Source organism: Lepidochelys olivacea (assembly GCF_965140295.1).
Source record: "Lepidochelys olivacea isolate rLepOli2 genome assembly, chromosome: 7".
NCBI lineage: Eukaryota > Metazoa > Chordata > Testudines > Cheloniidae > Lepidochelys > Lepidochelys olivacea.
The window spans coordinates 120761249-120781054 of NC_140417.1; the positions used below are offsets into that span (position 1 = coordinate 120761249).

At 40.6% G+C, this 19806-nt stretch overlaps 1 protein-coding gene across 3 annotated transcripts in view; it reads right to left on the reverse strand.

Annotated features, from left to right (window-relative positions):
* The window catches only part of SLK (STE20 like kinase), a 64788-nt gene that overhangs the window by 3576 nt on the left and 41406 nt on the right, over window positions 1–19806 (reverse strand). For all 3 annotated transcript variants that reach the window (XM_084634684.1, XM_084634685.1, XM_084634683.1), the window contains exons 11-18: window positions 19213–19343; window positions 18767–18890; window positions 15483–15662; window positions 6039–6168; window positions 5337–5461; window positions 3454–3642; window positions 1904–2029; window positions 111–224 (exon numbers count right to left, since the gene is read on the reverse strand). In XM_084634684.1, the coding sequence (XP_084490810.1) occupies window positions 111–224; window positions 1904–2029; window positions 3454–3642; window positions 5337–5461; window positions 6039–6168; window positions 15483–15662; window positions 18767–18890; window positions 19213–19343 (1119 nt within the window). The remainder of the gene's footprint in view (window positions 1–110; window positions 225–1903; window positions 2030–3453; window positions 3643–5336; window positions 5462–6038; window positions 6169–15482; window positions 15663–18766; window positions 18891–19212; window positions 19344–19806) is intronic.

Sequence of the window (19806 nt, forward strand, 5' to 3'; positions counted from 1 at the left end):
CTGGGATGAATTTTTTTTGTACTGTCCAATTTGTAACCATACAGTTTCAGAGTCTGAGGCATCATTTATCTTCTGGCCCCATCTTTTGCTTATAAACTGTCCTCGGTTACCTTTTTTCTTGGTCTTAGTTTCTCTCTCCATTCCTTCAGTTCTAGGCTATGCTCTTCATCTAACTCTTTTAGTTTCTGAGTCTCATGTTCAACCAGTAGATGGCATTTTTCATTCTGAAAATAAGATCGATAATCCTTAAATAAAACTAATTCAGATTAGACAATAAACCATTTGTACAGTAACATATGTTGTCCTAATTATTTTAAATCAGCTTACACTGTATAATGTGATGTGAATTATAACATAATGCACTCTTATCAAGAGCTGATGTTTCCAAAAGAACCAGTGGTTTTGTGTTATAAAATATGGCATAATCAGAAATATTGTGAAAAGCGTTTCATTGGTGTAGAAGATAATGTCACTCAACACTGTATGTGTGTTATTGGCTAATCTATTCAGTGTCACGCAGTGCATGCTCTGTCTAGTCAAGGCAGTTTTGTTGGATTCAGTTTAAGAGCTTATTACGTTAGAAAGTTATGCTTACAACCATTTCATCCCTTGATTCCAATAGTTAAGGCTGACTGACAAATCAAAGGGGATATGTCTTTATGGAGGGAGCCTCAGGATCACCACTATACAGAGGTAAACAGCAACAAACCACAGGAGAGAATGGGTCCAACTTCAGCAAGATATTTATGCACATGCCTAACTTTAAATAGATGAGTAGTCCATTCAAAGCAAAAGGGAACGGAACTGCTTAAAAGGTAGGCATGTGCTTAAGTACCTTGCTGAAGCAAGACTTTAGTTATAAACACTTGCCAAAGGCTATCTACGGGTTCAATCCTAGCTGAGCTCAGTCTAAGACCTGAATGGGGAAGAATGGGGAACACAGATGGCTGATGGTGCACCACCCTTAAGTCATCATCTTGATCCTGAAGCCAGCTGGGGGCCAAATTATCCCCTGCTACAGCGCAGAGCAACCTTAGGGCAGCTCTAACTTACACCCAGCTGAAATGGCCCCCAATGGTCTGTTCCTACAGTGAGGGCTCACTGAAGCACATCAGTGCTGTGGCCATGCCCACTTCCACAGGATGCTGTGAAAGAGAGTAGTGTAGCACCAGCTTCCTTGGCTCTATGCCACTGGGGGATTTCCCCACTACAAGGGGAATAATTGGCTGGTCACTTAACTCCTGCTTTAAATCTGCCTTATGTCACTGGAGCAGAAGAAAACAAACTTAATGGGGAACAGAATCTGGCTCATGGTGTGTAGCAGCTGGTTTTACAACTTACAGGTCATGAAAAGACCAAAAACTGAGGCCTGTATTACTGAAAACTTTGTTATGTTCCAGAACTGCAGATGTAGTCAACAACCTGCCCTTTGCAAGACAGACCTCATTACAGGTGGTACTATAGACCTGGTCTTATGGTGAGGTACTGACACCATTCAGAGCAACTGAAAATTCAAACAACAGAAGATGGAGCTACTTTTCTGTTTTGAATGCGGATTAAAAACAAAAACACATTAAAAAGAAATGTTGCCAAAGGAAAGTAGCAGTTAAAACAAAGGTTGGTAAGCACTCTACAAGTTAATGTTCCCTTACGGTTCATATTCTCTCTCTCTCTCTCTGTGTATGTATCGATTTATCCTTAACTGAGTTATAGATATGAATCAAGAGTACACTATGCTGTATCCCTTAGAAAGGGATCTCATTAATTTCTATATGGATGGGTAATTATGTAAGAAAAACACCATTAAAACATTTTCCTAATCAATAAATTCAGAATTGTCTCAGTTTGTATTGATTAACTTGACTCTTCATACACTGCTTATTTTATGCCCTATATGTTTAACCTGTAATTGGTGCAGTTCTCTGATGTTTGCTTCACACTGCAACTGAAGGTCCCGCATTTGATTTTCATGTTTTTGATGCTGAGCCAACCTCTCATTTTTCTGCCTCTTTTCTTCTTGAGTAGCAAACTAAAATTAAAAACAAAGAGTAGGTGATTTATACAGTACCTAATGCAGGTATATATTACAAATGACTTTTCCAGGGTTGTAAAGAATATAACGGATTTACAGTATAACTGGACAGAACAACATTACAAGATTAAAGTCATCATTGCAATTTCCTAATTCTCACCACTTGAATTTTCCAATATACCCTTATCCAAGGCAGGCTCTTCCCTCCCATCTCTTCTCCTTCATGTCACTTCACCATCTTTGTTCAAATCCCTCCCTAAAACTCACTTCTTCCATGAGGCCCCTAAAATATGTCAATTATAGTTATTATGGGCCCCAACACATCTAGTGTAAATCAACAAAGCTCTGTTGACTTTAATGGAGCAAACGGATTTGCACCAGTTTAGAATCTGGCTCTATATTTTAAAAAAATAAACATTCAATATACGCATAAACTATAAATGAGTAATCCTTGCCTCTCATCTAATATACTTTCACTCCTTGTATCAAATCTAAGGCTCCGATCCTTCAAAAACTTATGCATGTACTTAACTTTACATACTCAGTAGTCACATTGACTTCCATGGGATCACTTACTTATGTAAAGTTAAGAATGTGTTAAGTCTTTGGATGATTGGGGCCTGAAGTTATCTGGTATGATCTTCAAGGCAAGAACTATATTATTTTACTAGTACTGAAGAGTGCCTACTAAATTGGGGGTCTCCGTAAAAACAACAAACATCAATCCTATTCAAGAATTAGAACATATATAGATGATTATCAAAAACAGGCTGTCAAAAATCAGAACAATTTAAATGTCTTTGGTTATACTCAACTAGAGAAGTAATCCAATCTGCAGCAGGCATTCCAGCTAACCTTATAATATGCACACAATTTGGAAACATCAAAAACTATTGGGGCACACAACAAACTGATTTGTACAAACAAATTTGGAGAAGGATTAAGGGCAACTGCAAATATTTCTCTTAAATGCAAGAAGAAATGGCTGCTCCACATTGACCCAGTAGGTAGAATTCCATGATAAACAATCCAGTCTCCATTTTACAGTGGGATGATTTTAGATATATATTCCAAATTGAGTTGTGGCCTTCAAACCTGCACAGAGGACTAGATGGTATTCTCTTTGAAACTCAATAAAATTATATTCCAAAAGTTGTCCATGAAAGTAAATACTAAGCATTATAAAGTTCATAACATCCTGAGGCCAAATGTACTTCTTTCACAGAATTTCAAGCCCTTGATCACTTCTGACATATATAAAAGACTGATTTGGGACACTCATGCAGCAGTACAGAGCAATATCTCTAGGCCTTCAAACTGATCCCTTTTAAAATACAACTGAATACATATAACTATACTTCAAAACTTCACTCAACTCAAGCACTTTCAGAGATTTTAAACTATAGATGTTTTTCAGTCACCTGTTTAATCTTCTCACGATCCTGTTCTGGAGTGCCTGATGAGTTAATTCTTAAACTTTTCTTAAACATAGCCATTCGAGTCTTTGCTTCACTTCGCTGGATTTTGGGCAGTCTTGCTCTTTCCTGAGTTTGCCTGTTCTTTAACTCCTCAATAAGCCGTTGATTATATCGTTGCATCTGTTCTGTTTCCTAAAAAGGTTTTGAATAAAAAGATTGTTTGTAATATTGCTATATGACTAACATAATATGTTTAAACATTTAGGCCCCAATTTAGCAAAGCACTTAAACATGTGCTTACATCCATCCCATTAGTGCAGGGGCCTGATTCAAAGCCCAGTGAAGCCAAGGGCGTCTTTCCATTGATTCCAAAAAGCTTTGGATCAGGTGCCAATCCACTTAAGTCAAGCATATACGCAAGTTGGACATGGAGACTGAAACACATGCTTATAGTTAGGGCCCTACCAAATTCATAGTCCACTTTTGTAAATTTCACCATCATAGCATTTGAAAAATCTTGAATGTCATGGTTTCAGATACTTAAACCTTAAATTTCATGGTGTTTTAACAACCACGAATATGTATTTTTAAAACAGCAAAATATCAACATGTAAAGTCCTTAAGACACAGCATTTCTCAAACTGGGGGTCCCAACCAAAAAAGGGGGTTGTAAAGCTATTATGAGAGGGTGGGGTGTCACGGTATACCACCCTTACTTCCGCACAGCCTTCAGAGCTGAGTGGTGGCAGAGCTGTGGCTGCTGGCCTGGCACCCAGCTCTGAAGGCTGCGCCATCAGGAGCAGCGCAGAGGTAAGGGTGGCATGGTACGGTGGCAGCAATATTGCCACCCTCACTTCTATGCTGCTGGTGGTGGCGGCACTGCCTTCAGAACTGGGCCCCTGGCCAGCAGCTGCTGCTCTCCAGCTCTGAAGGATAGGGTAAAAGTACACAAAAGACCAAATTTCACGGTCTGTGATGTGTTTTTCATGGCTGTGAATTTGGTAGGGCCCTACTTATAGTATTTTCCTGAACTTGGGGCCTTACAGGGACACTGATATTAAATATTCTTAAATAAGACCTCTTTACCTATGTTAAAAATACCATAGGTTATTAAAACTCTAACTTTAGTGTAATTACTCTGGACTTACACTAGTGCAATGTAGCTCAGAATATGGTCCATATCGCTTTCAGGTTCTCTTGCATTAACACATTGCTGGAGTCGTTGGACTCTAAACACTGCAGAGAGCTTTTTGTTTAAAGAACCTGCTTCTATTGGAATAAAATACCAATACTAACAAGAATCCACTAATGGTAATATTTCTATTGGTTTTTTATTTTTAAAAGCTTGTTTTATGAAATCTAACTTTTGGGCTAAATTTGACATAAAAAGTATCTTGATCCCATTACTTTATAGGCCCAATACTACAAATGATTACGCAAATAGATGGAACCGATCACATAAGAAAAGATGTAAACGTATTTTTGGAAGATAAGTTTCTATATTTTTAACCCCAGTGCTCCCTTTTATGCTCCCTAATTGTTTACTGCTCTCACATGTTACATCTGGTCTTAAATTTAGATTGTAATCTTTCTGGATAAGGAATGTTTCTCTCCTAATTGCGAGGAACCTAGCTTACTTTAAGTGCTTGAAATATAAATAATGTGTTAACTACCAAACATGTCAAACAACTTTGACAAAATGCCTCAATGTACTGATTGAAGCAACAAAATAAAGAGAAGAGACATTTATATAGCAAGAAAGAAGCTACATTAGTTGAATGAACCAAGTTGTTGTAGACAAGTAAACTAGTAGTATAGATCACAAGACATTTTAATAAACCACTGAAGGTTGTAATATAGAGAAAAGTGACAAACTCAGCACTAACTTTTTCATGCCTCTTAAGAAGCTGGTGTCTCTGCATGAAGTACTGATCTTTGAGTTGCTGTTTGAGAAGCTGGTGTTTTTCCTGTAAATGTCGTTCTTCTAACTCCCAGATTGCAGCTTCACGAGCTGGAGGAGGAAGTTTGTTTCAGAAAGTACTACATAGTATTTTCTAATCTAATCTACACATATATATTTAAAATTACAGGGACATTTTAATTTAAAAGAAATGATAAAAACATATTTGTAAGAAGCCATTAATTCAGATATATACCACACCAACCATATCTAATAAAATGATCAATAGTTACAATTTTAATGAAGGAATAATCCAAGAAAAGTGTTACCTGGAAATGTCTTGAGTAAATTATTTTCTTTATAAAGTTATAAGCAAAATTCAAAATTATGTGACCAAAACTGTGCAAATAAATAGGTATGGCGGAGTCAGAAAAGGCAAGGTACATCTCAAAAAAGAATTATTTTAACACGTTACTTTTCTGCTAGCAGAACAAAGACATTTTAAATATAGTACTGTTTCATATTAAAGATATGTTTTTAACGACAGTTTCGATTTTAACTCTGGATGTCCTTGATTTTATAAATTTAAGCCAGACTTTACTATTTCTCTAGCAGGTCTCTAAGACAAAACATTGCATATAAAACAGAAGAAAATCTAGTTTTAAAGGGGAAATTTGATTATGGATACCTCTCATAAGCTGCTGCTTGTTATTCAGGCAGTCTCGCTCAATATTGGCTAGCTCTGTTTTTTGCTGCTGGATGATTTTCTTCAGAGATGCATCCAATTCTTGTTGCTGCTTCTGCACAAATTCTTGTTCCTATTAAAAACCAGGGAAAATAGATTAATTTGCTGTACTTCTATTCATACTAAATTTTTAATGAGATTTCCAGAACAATTCTCTTTGTTCCCTTGATTAGATTGCAAACCAAACACATTTATGAAAATTTGGCCTACAATACATCTGCTATAAAATTATCCATTTTTTGGGATATCCAGTAAAAGAGAAATGGTACAGAATATTTAATTACACTTTTAGAAATGAGACAGAAAGCAATGAACTAACCAAAATCTGCAGTTCTTTCTATGATCAGAGTAAAATACAATAGGAGTTTGATTAGAAAAAATAATGTCCATCTTCTCAAATTAAATTAGCAACTGATCTGAAAGCGGGTGGAAACTGTATCTGCAGCAATACAAAAACTAAAACCTTCTATTCCCTGAACCAGCAGGAGCTACTACTGTTGCTCAAATAATGTGTCAACACCAGGGAGAGGTAACTTTATTACACCCTGGTGGTTCCTTCTGCCCAATTTAGGTGGGAAGCTTATGAAAAGAAAGCCTTGGCTCCTGACCTTGGTTGGGTAATGGTACTGTCATGCAAGATGCATGGAAGGGCTGGTATTAAGCACTACGAATAAGGAGCAGTCCTCTATGGGAAGAATTTAAAGAGGAGGAAAACATGCGGCTTATGTAACTGTGGGATCGGGGTTTGAAGATCCCTCCTACCTAGGCTCTGGGTTTTGGAAGGGCCACATAACATAACCAAACGTGACAGCAGCTGCATGGGATTGAAGAAGCCATAGAGTAGCCAATAAAGGAAAACCAACCGTGTGCTAAAAACTGAACCCAAGCACACTCAAATCCAAGTACAATAATTATTTTGTTAGCTACTCTTTATTTGGCAATGTGTAGAGTTAACAAGCCTTCATAAACTAATAGAAACAATCTGCACATAATTTATTCAAATACCTTTTAAATAAAATAATGAATTTTCATATGTGTATATTTATTTATAACACTGGGGAATAAAAACTGAGAAAGTCATATTGATATAGGCCCCAGTCCTGCAATTTGCTCCATGTGGGTAGAGCCCTGCATGGAGAGCCACTCCCTAAGGTGCGAAGGTCCTCCCATGCAGAACAAGCTGCAGGACTAGGAACCTAATTTGTAGAAATAACAAAAATATTTATTTGCAAAGTTGGAAACCCCCCGCCCCCATGTGCACACACACAAACAACCCAGAAAAACTCTGATACAATAAAGTCACATGTAGTAAAGAGTGTAACAGTCATCATTTGTTTGAGATTATTATTATTCAAAGCCTATTTGTGTGCACACTTTGCATGGCCACACTTAAGTTATTTAGTCAAAATAAAACAGACGTTACACAGTTCACTGTCACCTATCCACACTCTACAGTTGACACATCATTTTTATGTATCTACACACACACAGGCAAGCATGCACGCACACCTTTGCCTTACACAATATGACGAACTTTTATGTAAAATATGATATACATTGAGCCTACTTTCCAAAACAAGAAAACGGTATTTTAAAAATGGACCTGTGCTAGTTACATGGAAAGGGCCACAATCTCAGCATAATCGGCATTTTTAGTGGAACACAAAAAGGAACATAAGGAGAATACACACCTTAGTATAATGTTAATTTTGCCTTTAAACTTATAAGACAGATTTTCAATAAAATGTTTCCAAACTTGTTAGTGAAAGTGTCTTAGTAAAGTTGAGTTCAATAACTTAATTAAGAGTTCTGAAATAGTCACTGATATTTTTGTTGTTGAAAGTTACCTTTACAAAGTGTATATGATTTTGTTAAGCACAGACTCTGTGAAAAGCAATAAGTAAGCTTTTTACACTGTGAGTTGGACGTGTCCTTGTTTTAGTGCTCATGAATTCAGAAAATTGACATGCACGGCTTAGGGGCTATCAAAGAAGCTTTTCTGCTGCAGCAGTCCAACAAGTTTGACAATTTTTACTGCACTTGCAATATACAAATAGACAAAAGGCCTGATTTAGCAAAGCATCTAAGCATGAAGATAGCTGTGGTCTAACTAAGGGCTTGTCTACACTTGCATTTTATAGCACTCTAACTTGCTGTCTCAGGGGTGTGAAAAATCACCCCCGAGCGCAGCAAGTTTGAGCGCTTTAAAGCGCTAGTGTGGACAGGCTCGGAGCACCGCTCCCAGCACTATTCCCTTCGTGTAGGTGGATTACCACACTCATACTTCAAAGCGCTGCCGTGGGAGCGCTCCCACAGCAGCGCTTTGAAGTTTCTAGTGTAGTCGTAGCTTAAGCCACTAGGTATTTGTGTGGAATGTAGTGTCCTGTGATATACAGGTCAGACTAGATCGGGGGGGGGGGGGGGGCAAACTTTTTGGCCCGAGGGCCACATCTGGGTATGGAAATTGTATGGCGGGCCATGAATTGGGGATTGGGAGTTCTGGCTGGGGGTGCTGGTTCTGGGGTGGGGCCATAAATGAGGAGCTCACGGTGCAAGAGGGGGCTCTAGCCTAGGAAAGGGAGTTGGGGTGGGGGGTAAGGGCTCCGGCTGGGGTTGAGGGTGCAGGAGGGTGCTCTGGGCTGGGACCAAGGGGTTTGGAGGGCAGGAGAGGGATCAGGGATGGGGCAGGGGGTTGGGGCCTGGGAGGGGGAAGGGGTACAGGCTCCAGGCAGCGCTTACCTCAAGCAACTCCCGGAAGCAGCAGCAGCATGTTCCCCCCCTTAGGCTCCTACACAGAGGCGTGGCCAGGCGGCTCTGCGCGTTGCACCATCTGCAGGCGCTGCCCCTGTGGCTCCCATTGGCCATGGTTCCCAAACAATGGGAGCTGCGGGGGCTGCGCGTGGGGCGGGGGCAGTGTGCTGAGTCCCCTTGCTGCCCCTATACATAGGAGCCGGAGGGGGGACATGCGGAGTCAAAGCATGCGCAGAGCGGGGCCAACCCCTGACCCCACTCCCCAGCTGGAGCACAGGAGTGGGGCAAGCCCCGGACCCTGCTCCCCAGTGGAATCTCCAGGGCCGGATTAAAATGTCTGAAGGGCAGGATGCGGCCCCCGAACCGTAGTTTGCCCACTGCTGGACTAGATAGTCTAATGGTCCCTTCTGGCTTTAAACTCTATGAAACATGTAAGAGAAGACCAGTATCTCTAGAACAATGCTGTGGAAAGGCTGAATGGATAGAGGACAGTAGTTAGCAAAAGCTAGCAAACAGCGAGAGGGTTAGAGCAGACATTTCTAGCATGACTGACTAAGAGCTAATATATAGTCAATGGAAAGGTTGCTGACAGCTGTGATATGAGCCAAGTTGCAAAGCTAGGAGCATTTGTTCTCATACAGGAAGAAATGAAGTTGAAGAAGGTTTCTAGAGAAGAGAGATAGGAAGACAGATGGGATGCTAGTCAAACGAGATACATGGGCTTGAGCAGCAACAACATTTTATCTTATTGATCTTTAATGTAAGATGAGTGCAGCAAATATTTCACAGAGCTCAATGGAGAAGAGATGTGAACAGTGAAATGTGGAATCAACAATCTGTTACAGGCACACTTGATAATGACTGTTGAGAGAGACCTGATTTTCCTCTCCCACAGAAGTTCAGTAAATAGTTACTAAGGCTTGTGAGTCCCATTGGACAGTGAATTGCAATTTTCACAACCATCTCTCCAGGGCTGGGTAGGTACACTGAAGTGGGTACACTTGGAGGCTATTGTGGTACCAGGGTGAATGGGATGTGCAGAAGGTAGTATAAAATTGGAAGAGGAGCAAGTTGGTGAATATCTGGGAGAATGATAGTTATGGGTATTATCAGAGGGATAGGGTCAGTGATACAGATTAAATACATAATAATGGACTGATGAGAATACAGTTTTAGAGGGTAAATAAAAGTTTATTTACTTTTCAACTGAAAGAGTAAGAAGACTGAAATATATTAGAAATACAGCTTTAGTATACTGGAATAGCTGGGGGTGCCATTGTGTAAAACATGCTGCAGGTGACTTTCAAGGTATTTTTTCATGATGTCTTACAACCCCTGGGGAAAACATTATATTAGAAGTGTGTGGTCAAGGTCAAAAAAGCAATTATGGAAGAGACTTTCCTCCCTCAATCACTTACGTATCAGTTCTGATCTGTTTATACTGGAAGTCAAAATAACAAGGGTTTTTTTTTAAAAAATGGCTAGCACAGCAAGCTAAGCTACGTATCTGAAAAACGCAAGCTCTGTCCTTTCAGCTTCATACAGTAACTACTCGATTAACGTTGTAGTTATGCTCCTGGAAAATGCGACTTTAAGCGAAACGATGTTAAGCAAATCCAATTTCCCCATAAGAATGAATGTAAATGGGGGGAGGGGAGGCTCCAGAGAGAATTTTTTTTGCCAGACAAAAGGCATTTTAAACAATTTTAAACAAGCAATTTAATACAGGCGTTAAAACAGGCTGGCAGCCCCACTATCAGCTCCCCTGTCCCGCCCAGCACCTCCCACCCGCCAGCGGACCCGGCGGATCAGTGCCTTCCCTCTGCTCCCCTCACCTCCTGCCCATGGCAATCAGCTGTCTTGCGGCGTTCTGGAGGCTGGCAGGAGGAGCGGCGTGCAGCCTCCCCCCTCCCTCCTGAACGCTCCAAACCAGCTGATTGCCGCAGGCAGGAGGCAAGGGGAGCAGGGTGAAGGCGCTGATCCGCGGGGTCCGCAGGCAGGTGGGAGGCACTGGGGGAGGGCGTAGGGGAGCTGATGGGGAGATGCCAGCCGTGGACAAAGCAGGTGGCCAAATGACGTTATAGTGGAGCACTGCACAACTTTAAATGAGCATGTAATGGAGCAGGGAAGTAAGACTGAAACAACGTTAAGCGAGAGGACATTAAATGGGGAGTTACTGTACATCAATACCAGACGTCACCCGCAATAAAGACTGTGTATTGTGGTCTACCTCCTACACTATCCAACCAAACTGCCAGTGAAGATGTTCTCCACAATCTTTACCACATCACATGCAATAAACATTGTGGAGAAAAACTTCACTGGCAACTTTGTTGGCTAGTGTAGGAGGCAGACCACAACATAATTTGCTCCTTAGCAGTTACATTAGTTCTTTGTGACAGTAGTAACAAGTTTTTGTCCTACGATTTGGCAAGAAAATGATAAAAGCTTTCTCCCCACCTCCCGAAGGTAAAAATTTCACTGCACACACAACATAAAATTTAGTCACTGCATTCAATTTCTCACAGGTGCTGACGTGATAAAATCATTCAATTATTGACTACTTCTGTTTCTGAGAGAAAATTCACAATGTTTTATCCAAAGTTAATCAGTGCATCAATTTGAACTTTTAAACTATACAATTTTATAAATTTGCACTCATCAGTTTTTGGGACAATGAAATTCATCAGCACATATGAGCCAAAGAAAAAAATAGGAGTGAACACAAAGTTGAAAAAATGAGGGAAATAAACCCTTCTTGGTATTTTGGGACTTACATCCTGCATTTGTGCATTGCAGAGTGTACACGAAGACAATTGAAAAGACTGAATCATAACCTGAGCAATGCCCTGTGGATCAGAATACAATATAATACTTCCCAGGTCAAAATGTAAACAAAAACAATTCCTTTCTTTCAAAGATGGTAAACTACTATATATCAGCCATGAGAATATGAAGATTCCAAGGCTCGTGGTTTGAGCAAACATTTACAGTAGAAATGGTACTTGTACGTAACTGATCTGTTTACAGATTTGAAATCAATTTCTGTAGATGTTCTTATGCTAATAGTACTTTTTGATGACATGAAATGAGGATCTTTTAACTTAATCAACATATCTTATTATTTATCAAAGCTTTTGCTGTAGTGGAAACATATTAATCCACTGTTAGAAGTATGACAACTGGTAGTTCTAAAACTCTACTTACTATGAACTTTGCTCAGGTGTACACCCATCTTTATTTCAAGATGTACAACGAAGTTTTCAACCCATCATGCCCATAAAAATATAACATCTACTCCTCAAAGTCAAATCACAATTAACATAGTCCAATCACATCACTACCTTTTCCACTCCTGTAAACAATAATTAAATCCCACTTCAGTTATCCATCCCCAAACACTTTTTGTTCTATAACCTTGACTAGAGGTAGAATATCACATTCAAAACCTTACAAAGGAAGAACACATTTAATATTTTTTTTTGTCTTCCAGCTCTGTCAGATAATATCAATAAGGTGCAAGGTGTGGAATTATATTTGCAATCTTCTATAGTTTCATACAACTTTCCGTTTCATTTTGGTATTTAATTAAGTCACTTTACTTTAAATGCTCTGCTGTCATGAACAGTATTCCTTAATTTTACACTTTCTATATACTTATTTTCCTCCTTTAGGCTTAATATTCTGAAAATATTTGACATTCTACTCTAACATTTATAAATTATGCAGACACACAAGATACTTATCAGCTGACAAGACAATGTAATGAGTTTTCCTGGGATGTACAAAGATATTTTTCTAATTTGAATACAACTTTCCGAATCTTAAGCTTTTTTAACATATCAATACAAGTTTGCATATCATTGATTATACACTGTACTCTATGGAAAGGGTTATGGTAGCATTTGAGGGAGCAGAGCAAATGTCAAGGGTTAGAAGTTAAATTTCAGTCACCCTAAAAAAGAAAGTGAAATGATTAAGCTGTGTGACTAATGCTGCTTTTTGGATTTTAGTAGCATGAAGCTGCTGCTGTTACCTGAGCATGCTGGGTTTGTGCAAGCTCCTCTTTCTTGCGTTTCATGAGCTCTTTTCTCAGCTCTTTTGGTGCTTTCTCCACTTCATTAAAAACCTAGTATATAAGCATGCAGAAGGTGGGGAAAATAACATTTTTTTCTCCACAGCAAGCATTTGTTGTGAACATGAGAGTGTAATTCAAGCACTAAGGTATTGGAAAGCATGCAGAGGTATTAGTTTGGTGAAAAAGGAAAAGATAGTGCATGCTCTGTACAAGTCTAAGTGCAGCCTAGAAAGGAGCCATAAACCAGTCTGATTTTACATGCAAATGTTAATGAAGTGCTCTCAGAACCAGCGATTCCTTCCTATGGATTACTATATCTCATGAATGTGTTTTCATGCAGCAACTTAAACAGCCATCGATTAAGAAAGCTGCCTGCAATAGTAATGGTCTCTTTGAACAGTACAGGAAATTTTATAAACTATTTTTATCCCCAGAGTAACGGATCTAGAACTAGTAGAAGTTTAGATGAACTTCCACTGAAAAACAGCTTTTATTGACATTGTGCTATGTCCAAATGGATACAATGTCATTTCTGTATTCTCAACCACAAATGACACTTACATAGTATGTTTTAAAATATAAAAGAGGCACATAAGCACATAAAGATAAAAGGGCTGTAAGTATTCAGTTTTAAAAAGTAAACCTTTGAAACAACCACCCCCATCAATTATTATATTCTTCAAAAACTCTGCATTACAGTTAGGCAGAAATTGTATAAAATGTGTTTCGGTATAGTGCACTTTAAAATGGTGAGATAATTTCTAAATATTATCTGATAAAGCAACTTGCTAAGAATATGATGATTTGATGATTTTGTTTAGGGGAGATTAAATATTGCCAGTTTTTAACATTACATACTCTCCATACTCTCCAATATAATATGGATAGTTTTAGAGTTCTGACTGCATTTTCCTCCAAACTATAAATCTCCTCACTGAACTATAAATAAAAAAAGTATGCCTTCAAGAACAAATGTTTATTTAATAGTGGAAGCCCCATCAGAAATCAGAGTCCAAACCACCACATGCTATTCCTGTTTCCAAGGAAGAAATTTTTTCAGATCAGTATACAGCATTAAGTTCCACCAGCTTCCCCATATGAGACCCAATCACCAGTAAAAAGAAACTCAAAAATGCAAGAAGTTCAGCAAAAGAGAAAAAAAATGATTAATACATACCAGTGTACAGTTCAAAATAAATAAAAAAATATATTTTCCTAAACATGTTCATACTATAGTGTCCTTCTGCATAAAAACTCTGATACTGCACCACAGATTTTTAGAGTAATGAATATTAATCTAATAACTACTCTTATTTTTGCATAAATTATATTCACTTATATGCAGAACTATAACTATGCAATTGGTTTAAAAATAAAATACAGCCTTCATATACAAAAAACTATATGTAAATACACAACTTTCTCATGCGCTAACACAAGCAAATTAACAGTTTAAACCAGAGGTTCTCAAACTGTCGTCCACAGACCACCAGTGGTCTGTGAGCTCCATTCAGGTGGCCCGCTGATAGTTCCCTCTAAGGTGCGCACCTGAGTGGCCACACGCAAGAGAATGGCCACCCACCTAATTAGTGGAGCTGCACAGGCGTGGCTCCACTAATTGGGTGCCTGGACCCTGGAGAAGATGCACATGTAAGGTGAGGTGGTGGCCTTGGGGGGAATAAGGGGTAGGTGGGAGGGAGCAGTGGGGTGAGAAGAGGGAGTGGGGGGAATTTGGGATGTGCAGGGCTGCAGCGGCCAGAGAAAGAGGTGACTTTCCCCAGATCCAGGGCTGCGGCTGCCGTGGAGAGACCTGCTCTCCTTCCCAGCCCCAGCTTGGGGGATGCTGTGGTGGGGGAGAGACCTGCTCTCCTTCCCAGCCCCCAGCTTGTGGGATGCTGTGGTGGGGGAGAGACCTGCTCTCCTTCCCAGCCCCCAGCTTGTGGGATGCTGTGGTGGGGGAGAGAGGGCACATCCATTGCATTACAAAGGTAAAACTATTGATATTAAAATATGAGTTCTGTGCTTTTATTTATAGAACAAAAAAATGTTTATTATTATTTTTTATATAGTGCTTTTATCCAAAGTGCTTTACAATAGTTAGCTAATGGTACAAACAACATTTGGAAAGATCATTAAGTGGTCTGCAGAGCCCCTCAGCAATTTTCAGGTGGGACGCGGAAAAAAAAAGTTTGAAAACCACTGGTTTAGACTTTCAGCATCATCCTTCACTCACTTGGTTTCACTATACAACTTAGATCTGCAATTAGTCATAAAACTTTTCAGCTGTCGGCTTTTTTGTTTTGTGGAATGCTATCAACCAAAATTAAAATGTATTAATTTTAAAGATTCTATGAAAGACACAAATGTGCTAATCTATCAGTGACTTCTGCGGAAGTCAATATTTCAATGGCTTGTTAGCTGTTTTGTATGCAATAAAACAAAAAAATTACAATGGCTGTGAATGGTCCCCAGAAGTCACCATGGCAGGGATAAAGAGAGTCCAACCATGCTCGCCTCTGGCCATGTCCCCTACTTTCTACATTATCTAAGAGTCTTACCTCTTTTTTCCTGTTTTTCAACATGTTCTGGAATTTGGACAATTCCTTCTCCTGTTCTGCTTTGATGCGTTTTGCTTCATCTCGTAAGCGATTTGTGTGTTCCTGTTCCAAACGTTCTATTGTCTGTTTTTGCTGCTTTTCTAGATTTTCTATCTCTTGATCATACTGCCGCTTTTTACTCTGTAAAATAATTCCATAATAAAAATAAAATAAAATAATTCATCTGATATTTTTCTAGGAAGTTAAATTCGGGACGGTTGAAAGCTCTGCAGAACTGTCCAGTCAAAGTAATGATGTTTGCTCATCTTAACCAGGGAACTACAAATTGTGGTATACCAAATTTTGAATTTGTGATGAATGTGTATGAATGTGAACAGAGCATGCCTTGCCAGTGCTGAAAAATGCCTGGAGACCTCCTGTGTTACGAATCTTTATGCATTACACAACAGACACAATTTACTACATAAATTTTATATTCATACCTCTGGAGATGAATCATCACAGTCTAAAAATACAGGCCTCTAAAACTTGAGTTAGCAGATCTCACTTTCAGCGAATAATAGATTCCTTATCTTCAGCCAGCCATTAGAGGGCAATACGTCTCAAATCATACAAAAAGCCAGTACATTATGCTGGAAATAATTTATATGGAAGTGCATAAAATGAGACAGAGTGAGGATGGGAGGCATAGCCCAGGATACTTAGCAACTCCAGGTCAAAACATCTTGTGCGTCTAGCAGGGGGCCTGTGCTATCTATCTTACTGTAGGTATTTACAAGGTGACTATTACCTTGGCCTATGACCTGCTATGCAGGAGGCGGAGCTACTTATTTTCTTAAGGAAGATGGAGCATGTTCATGCTTCTAGGGGTAGGGGAAGTTGCCTGTGGGAAAGTGAATCTTTTTGCATCTTCTGTTCTGGCTGCCTGCATGCCTACTTTGATGTGTTGCAAAGGAAGATTTAGATGTAGTGGGGGCAAAGCTAATCTGGTGCATATATGACAGGGCGATTCCTTTGATTCCCCACACAAGAAGCTTTTACTCCTGGGTGAATTCTGTGCCACTGCACATGCACAGTATTTATGTCTCCTGCAGATTTCTTTGCTTCCCCGCAGAAAAATGACTTTCTGACTGGGAGGCAAAGGGAAACCACAAGAACGGTCATGTGACCCTCCCCAGAAGTATGTTTTGGGTGCCCAGGGCAGCCGTCAGAGAGATAAATCACTGTGGGGCAGGAGGTGGGACTAGGGAAGACCTGGCTGGGTGGCTCCTACCCTCAGCTCAGCTGCTAATCCCTGCTGGGCTGGGGAGGACGGGACTTCCTCTTCCCCTGCATGGCATCTGGGGCTGGATCAGACCCACCTCCAGATTTCTCCCCTGGCTGCAGGCTCTGCAAATTCCCCGCCACCGCTTCCTGCGCCCATTGCTCTTCAGCTGCAGGGGGAGGGATTCCTGTACAGGGAACTGCTCCCCCACTCGCCCAACCCCTGTGCATTCAGACCTCCTCATACCCAGACCCTCCCACCAAGCCTCAGCGCCCCTCTCCTCCCCCACTCAGAACTCTCCCAATAAGCCCCACTCCCACTGCACCTGGACCACCCTGACGAGCCACCCAGATCCCCACCCCACCAAGCCCCTACCAGTTGCGCCTGGATCCCCACCCCACTGAGCCCCACTCCCCCAGCATCTGGACCCCCCCACTAAATCCCCCACACCCAGACTCCTCTGCCGAGCTCTATCCTCCCCACACCCAGACTCCCCCCCCACTGCTGAGCCCCAACCACCTTCACCTGGACCCCCTGCAGAGTACCCTTACCATTGCACCCAGAACCCTCCAACAAGCCTCTGTGCATCCAGATCCTCCCCGAACTTGGATCCCCCACTGAGCCGCCTGCACCCAGATTGCCCCACAGAGAATCCTCTCATCCCACACCTGGATCCTCCCACATTAAGCCTCTCCACACTTGGATCCTGCCGTGCTAAGCTTGCTTGCCCACACAGAGGGGCAGGACCCATGTTTCTGGGGCAGGCATGGACCTTGCACTGTGTCAGGGTTCGGTGCAGGCTCACTGCTGAGTCTGTGTCCTGGGGATGGAGCTGCACAGTCATCTCCCACCTTTGTGCAGCCAGTGGCCTGTGCTCCCCAATGCCATGCTGGAGCCTCCACATTTATTTAACAAATATAATTTGCAGAATTTTAAAATACTGTGTGCAAAATTTTAGGTGCAGAATTTCAAATTTTTTGGTGCAGAATGCCCTTAGGAGTAAGCTGTGAAGGACCTGGGGACTAGAGGATGTTCATTATTGGAGTTTGAATACCTTCTGCAGTCACTCTCCTGGATCAGATGGCGCTAATAGCTGTTATTTCATTCCTCTGATGAGTCACTCAGGAACTGGGCTGAAGGAGAGCCCAGGACTGACTGGGCTCAGGCAGGCTGGAGTTGATTTGGAAAGGATCAGGGATAGGACTGAACCTGCTTGTTGCTGCTAAGGTTCCTTCTATTTGGACCAAGAAGTAGGAGAGAAATTCCTGGAGAGTCCCAGAGAAGAAGATTTTTTGGGAAACCAAAGGCAGTGCCCTCAGAGGACATAGGACATGCTAGGTATTCCCTGAGGATAGGCTTTCTACCTTGCTGGTCCTCTCCTGAGATACCTCACAACTAGCTTTTCCCACACAATTAAAGCAAAAGCATCCCCCAATTTTTGGTTGTGTGAGGACTTAGCATTACCAGCAACTCCGGGCCCTAGAGCTCCTGTAGAACTTGTCATACTGCACTCCCGAAAGGGCTGACCTGCTGCTAGGGAGAGGGCTTGCATACTCTTGGGGTCTCAAGTGCATGCTGCAGAGGCAGCTGAACATCGATGAATATCTCTGGCCTAGTCTTTTTGCTTTAGCCCAGACTAACCAGACATCTGGCAAAGGAAATGTTCCTCCACTTGCTAGAGACAAAAACAACTGAAGTATGTGAATGAGCAAACCAATTAATGGAGTGAGGAAGACATCCTCCCAAAAACTGGTTTTATCACCCTCTCCTGGCTGGGAGGCACTATTTCCAAGCATTTCGATTAGTTCAGGAGATCAACAAGACTACCTGTCAAAATCTCTCTAAGTAGAGAGAACAAGGACTGAATAAACATGAACACTGAACTACAGAACAGTACCCTCAGCAGAAAAAGCCTAGGCTGTTGCTACCCATGTTCACCTACTCCATCAATATGGCATCTTTTAAGAGCACTAAATAAAAAGTTGCCTTATATCATGTAGGTGCAATCAATCAAACTTACCGTCATTTCCTGTTCAAAGCGTCTGAACATCTGTTCTCGTTGTTGTAGGAGTTTATTACTGAGCTGCTGTTGAGCTCTCTGCTCTTCTTTTTGAAGAAGTCTTAGCTCCCGCAGCTCTTGACGTCTGATAACGAACAGTAGTGTTGGTGGGGCAAAAGAAGAGAGGAAGTGAATAAAGATAAAAATAATTGCAAAAAAATCAACTATTTGGGCTCATTAATACCAGTTTTAAAAAAGAAATGTAAGATTAGACTTGGATTTTTGTATCATTATTTTAAAATAAACAGTTTTTCCTTCTGCTAACAAAAAGATCTAAATTTAATCCCAATGCACTATAAAAACAAATCCCAGACCGCTCTCGCATTAATTAAAGATTCTTCCTGTGTTATTCAGGAAGGAAAAGGAATACCAAAGGTCTCCAAAATCATTTAGAGATTTTTACTCACCGAAGAAATCTCAATTCTTCACTTTTTGAATCATTTTCTGTAACTATTTTTGAAGTTGTCACACTCACTTCTACTCCATCAACAACAAATTTGCGAGTTTTCTTTAATGTTTTCTTGTGTCTTCTAGTTTCCTGGATGAAAATGTTGTTATTCTGTGTTCAACTGAATAACACTTTTTTACATCTGAAAAATTAAATTACTGAGTTTCTAAATAGAGAGCAACTGAATAAGATACAGCAAAGTTAAACTGTCCTCAGGTTACAAGAGCTTGAAAAGTCCTCTTACCAGTGCCAAGAAGTTAAACTTTTTTTAGCCAGCAAAGGGGGAAATGAAGCTATTATTATTTCCCATAAATTAAGTTGCCATTTATCTAGACAATTTTTTAATCTTCCAATGTGAACTGATGCAGTGTTATCTTCCTGAGTCTGAAGACAGTTCTGTTGCCTTTGTTGTTCCCCACTGCTTTCCCTTGAATTCATCAAGACTAGTCATTTTCACATATGCCCCCAGGATTCTGAAAAGTGGCAGTGAAACTGAATAAAGGTTTGCTGATTTCACCCTACCACTTCTGCCTGGGAAACCAATCAGCAAAAA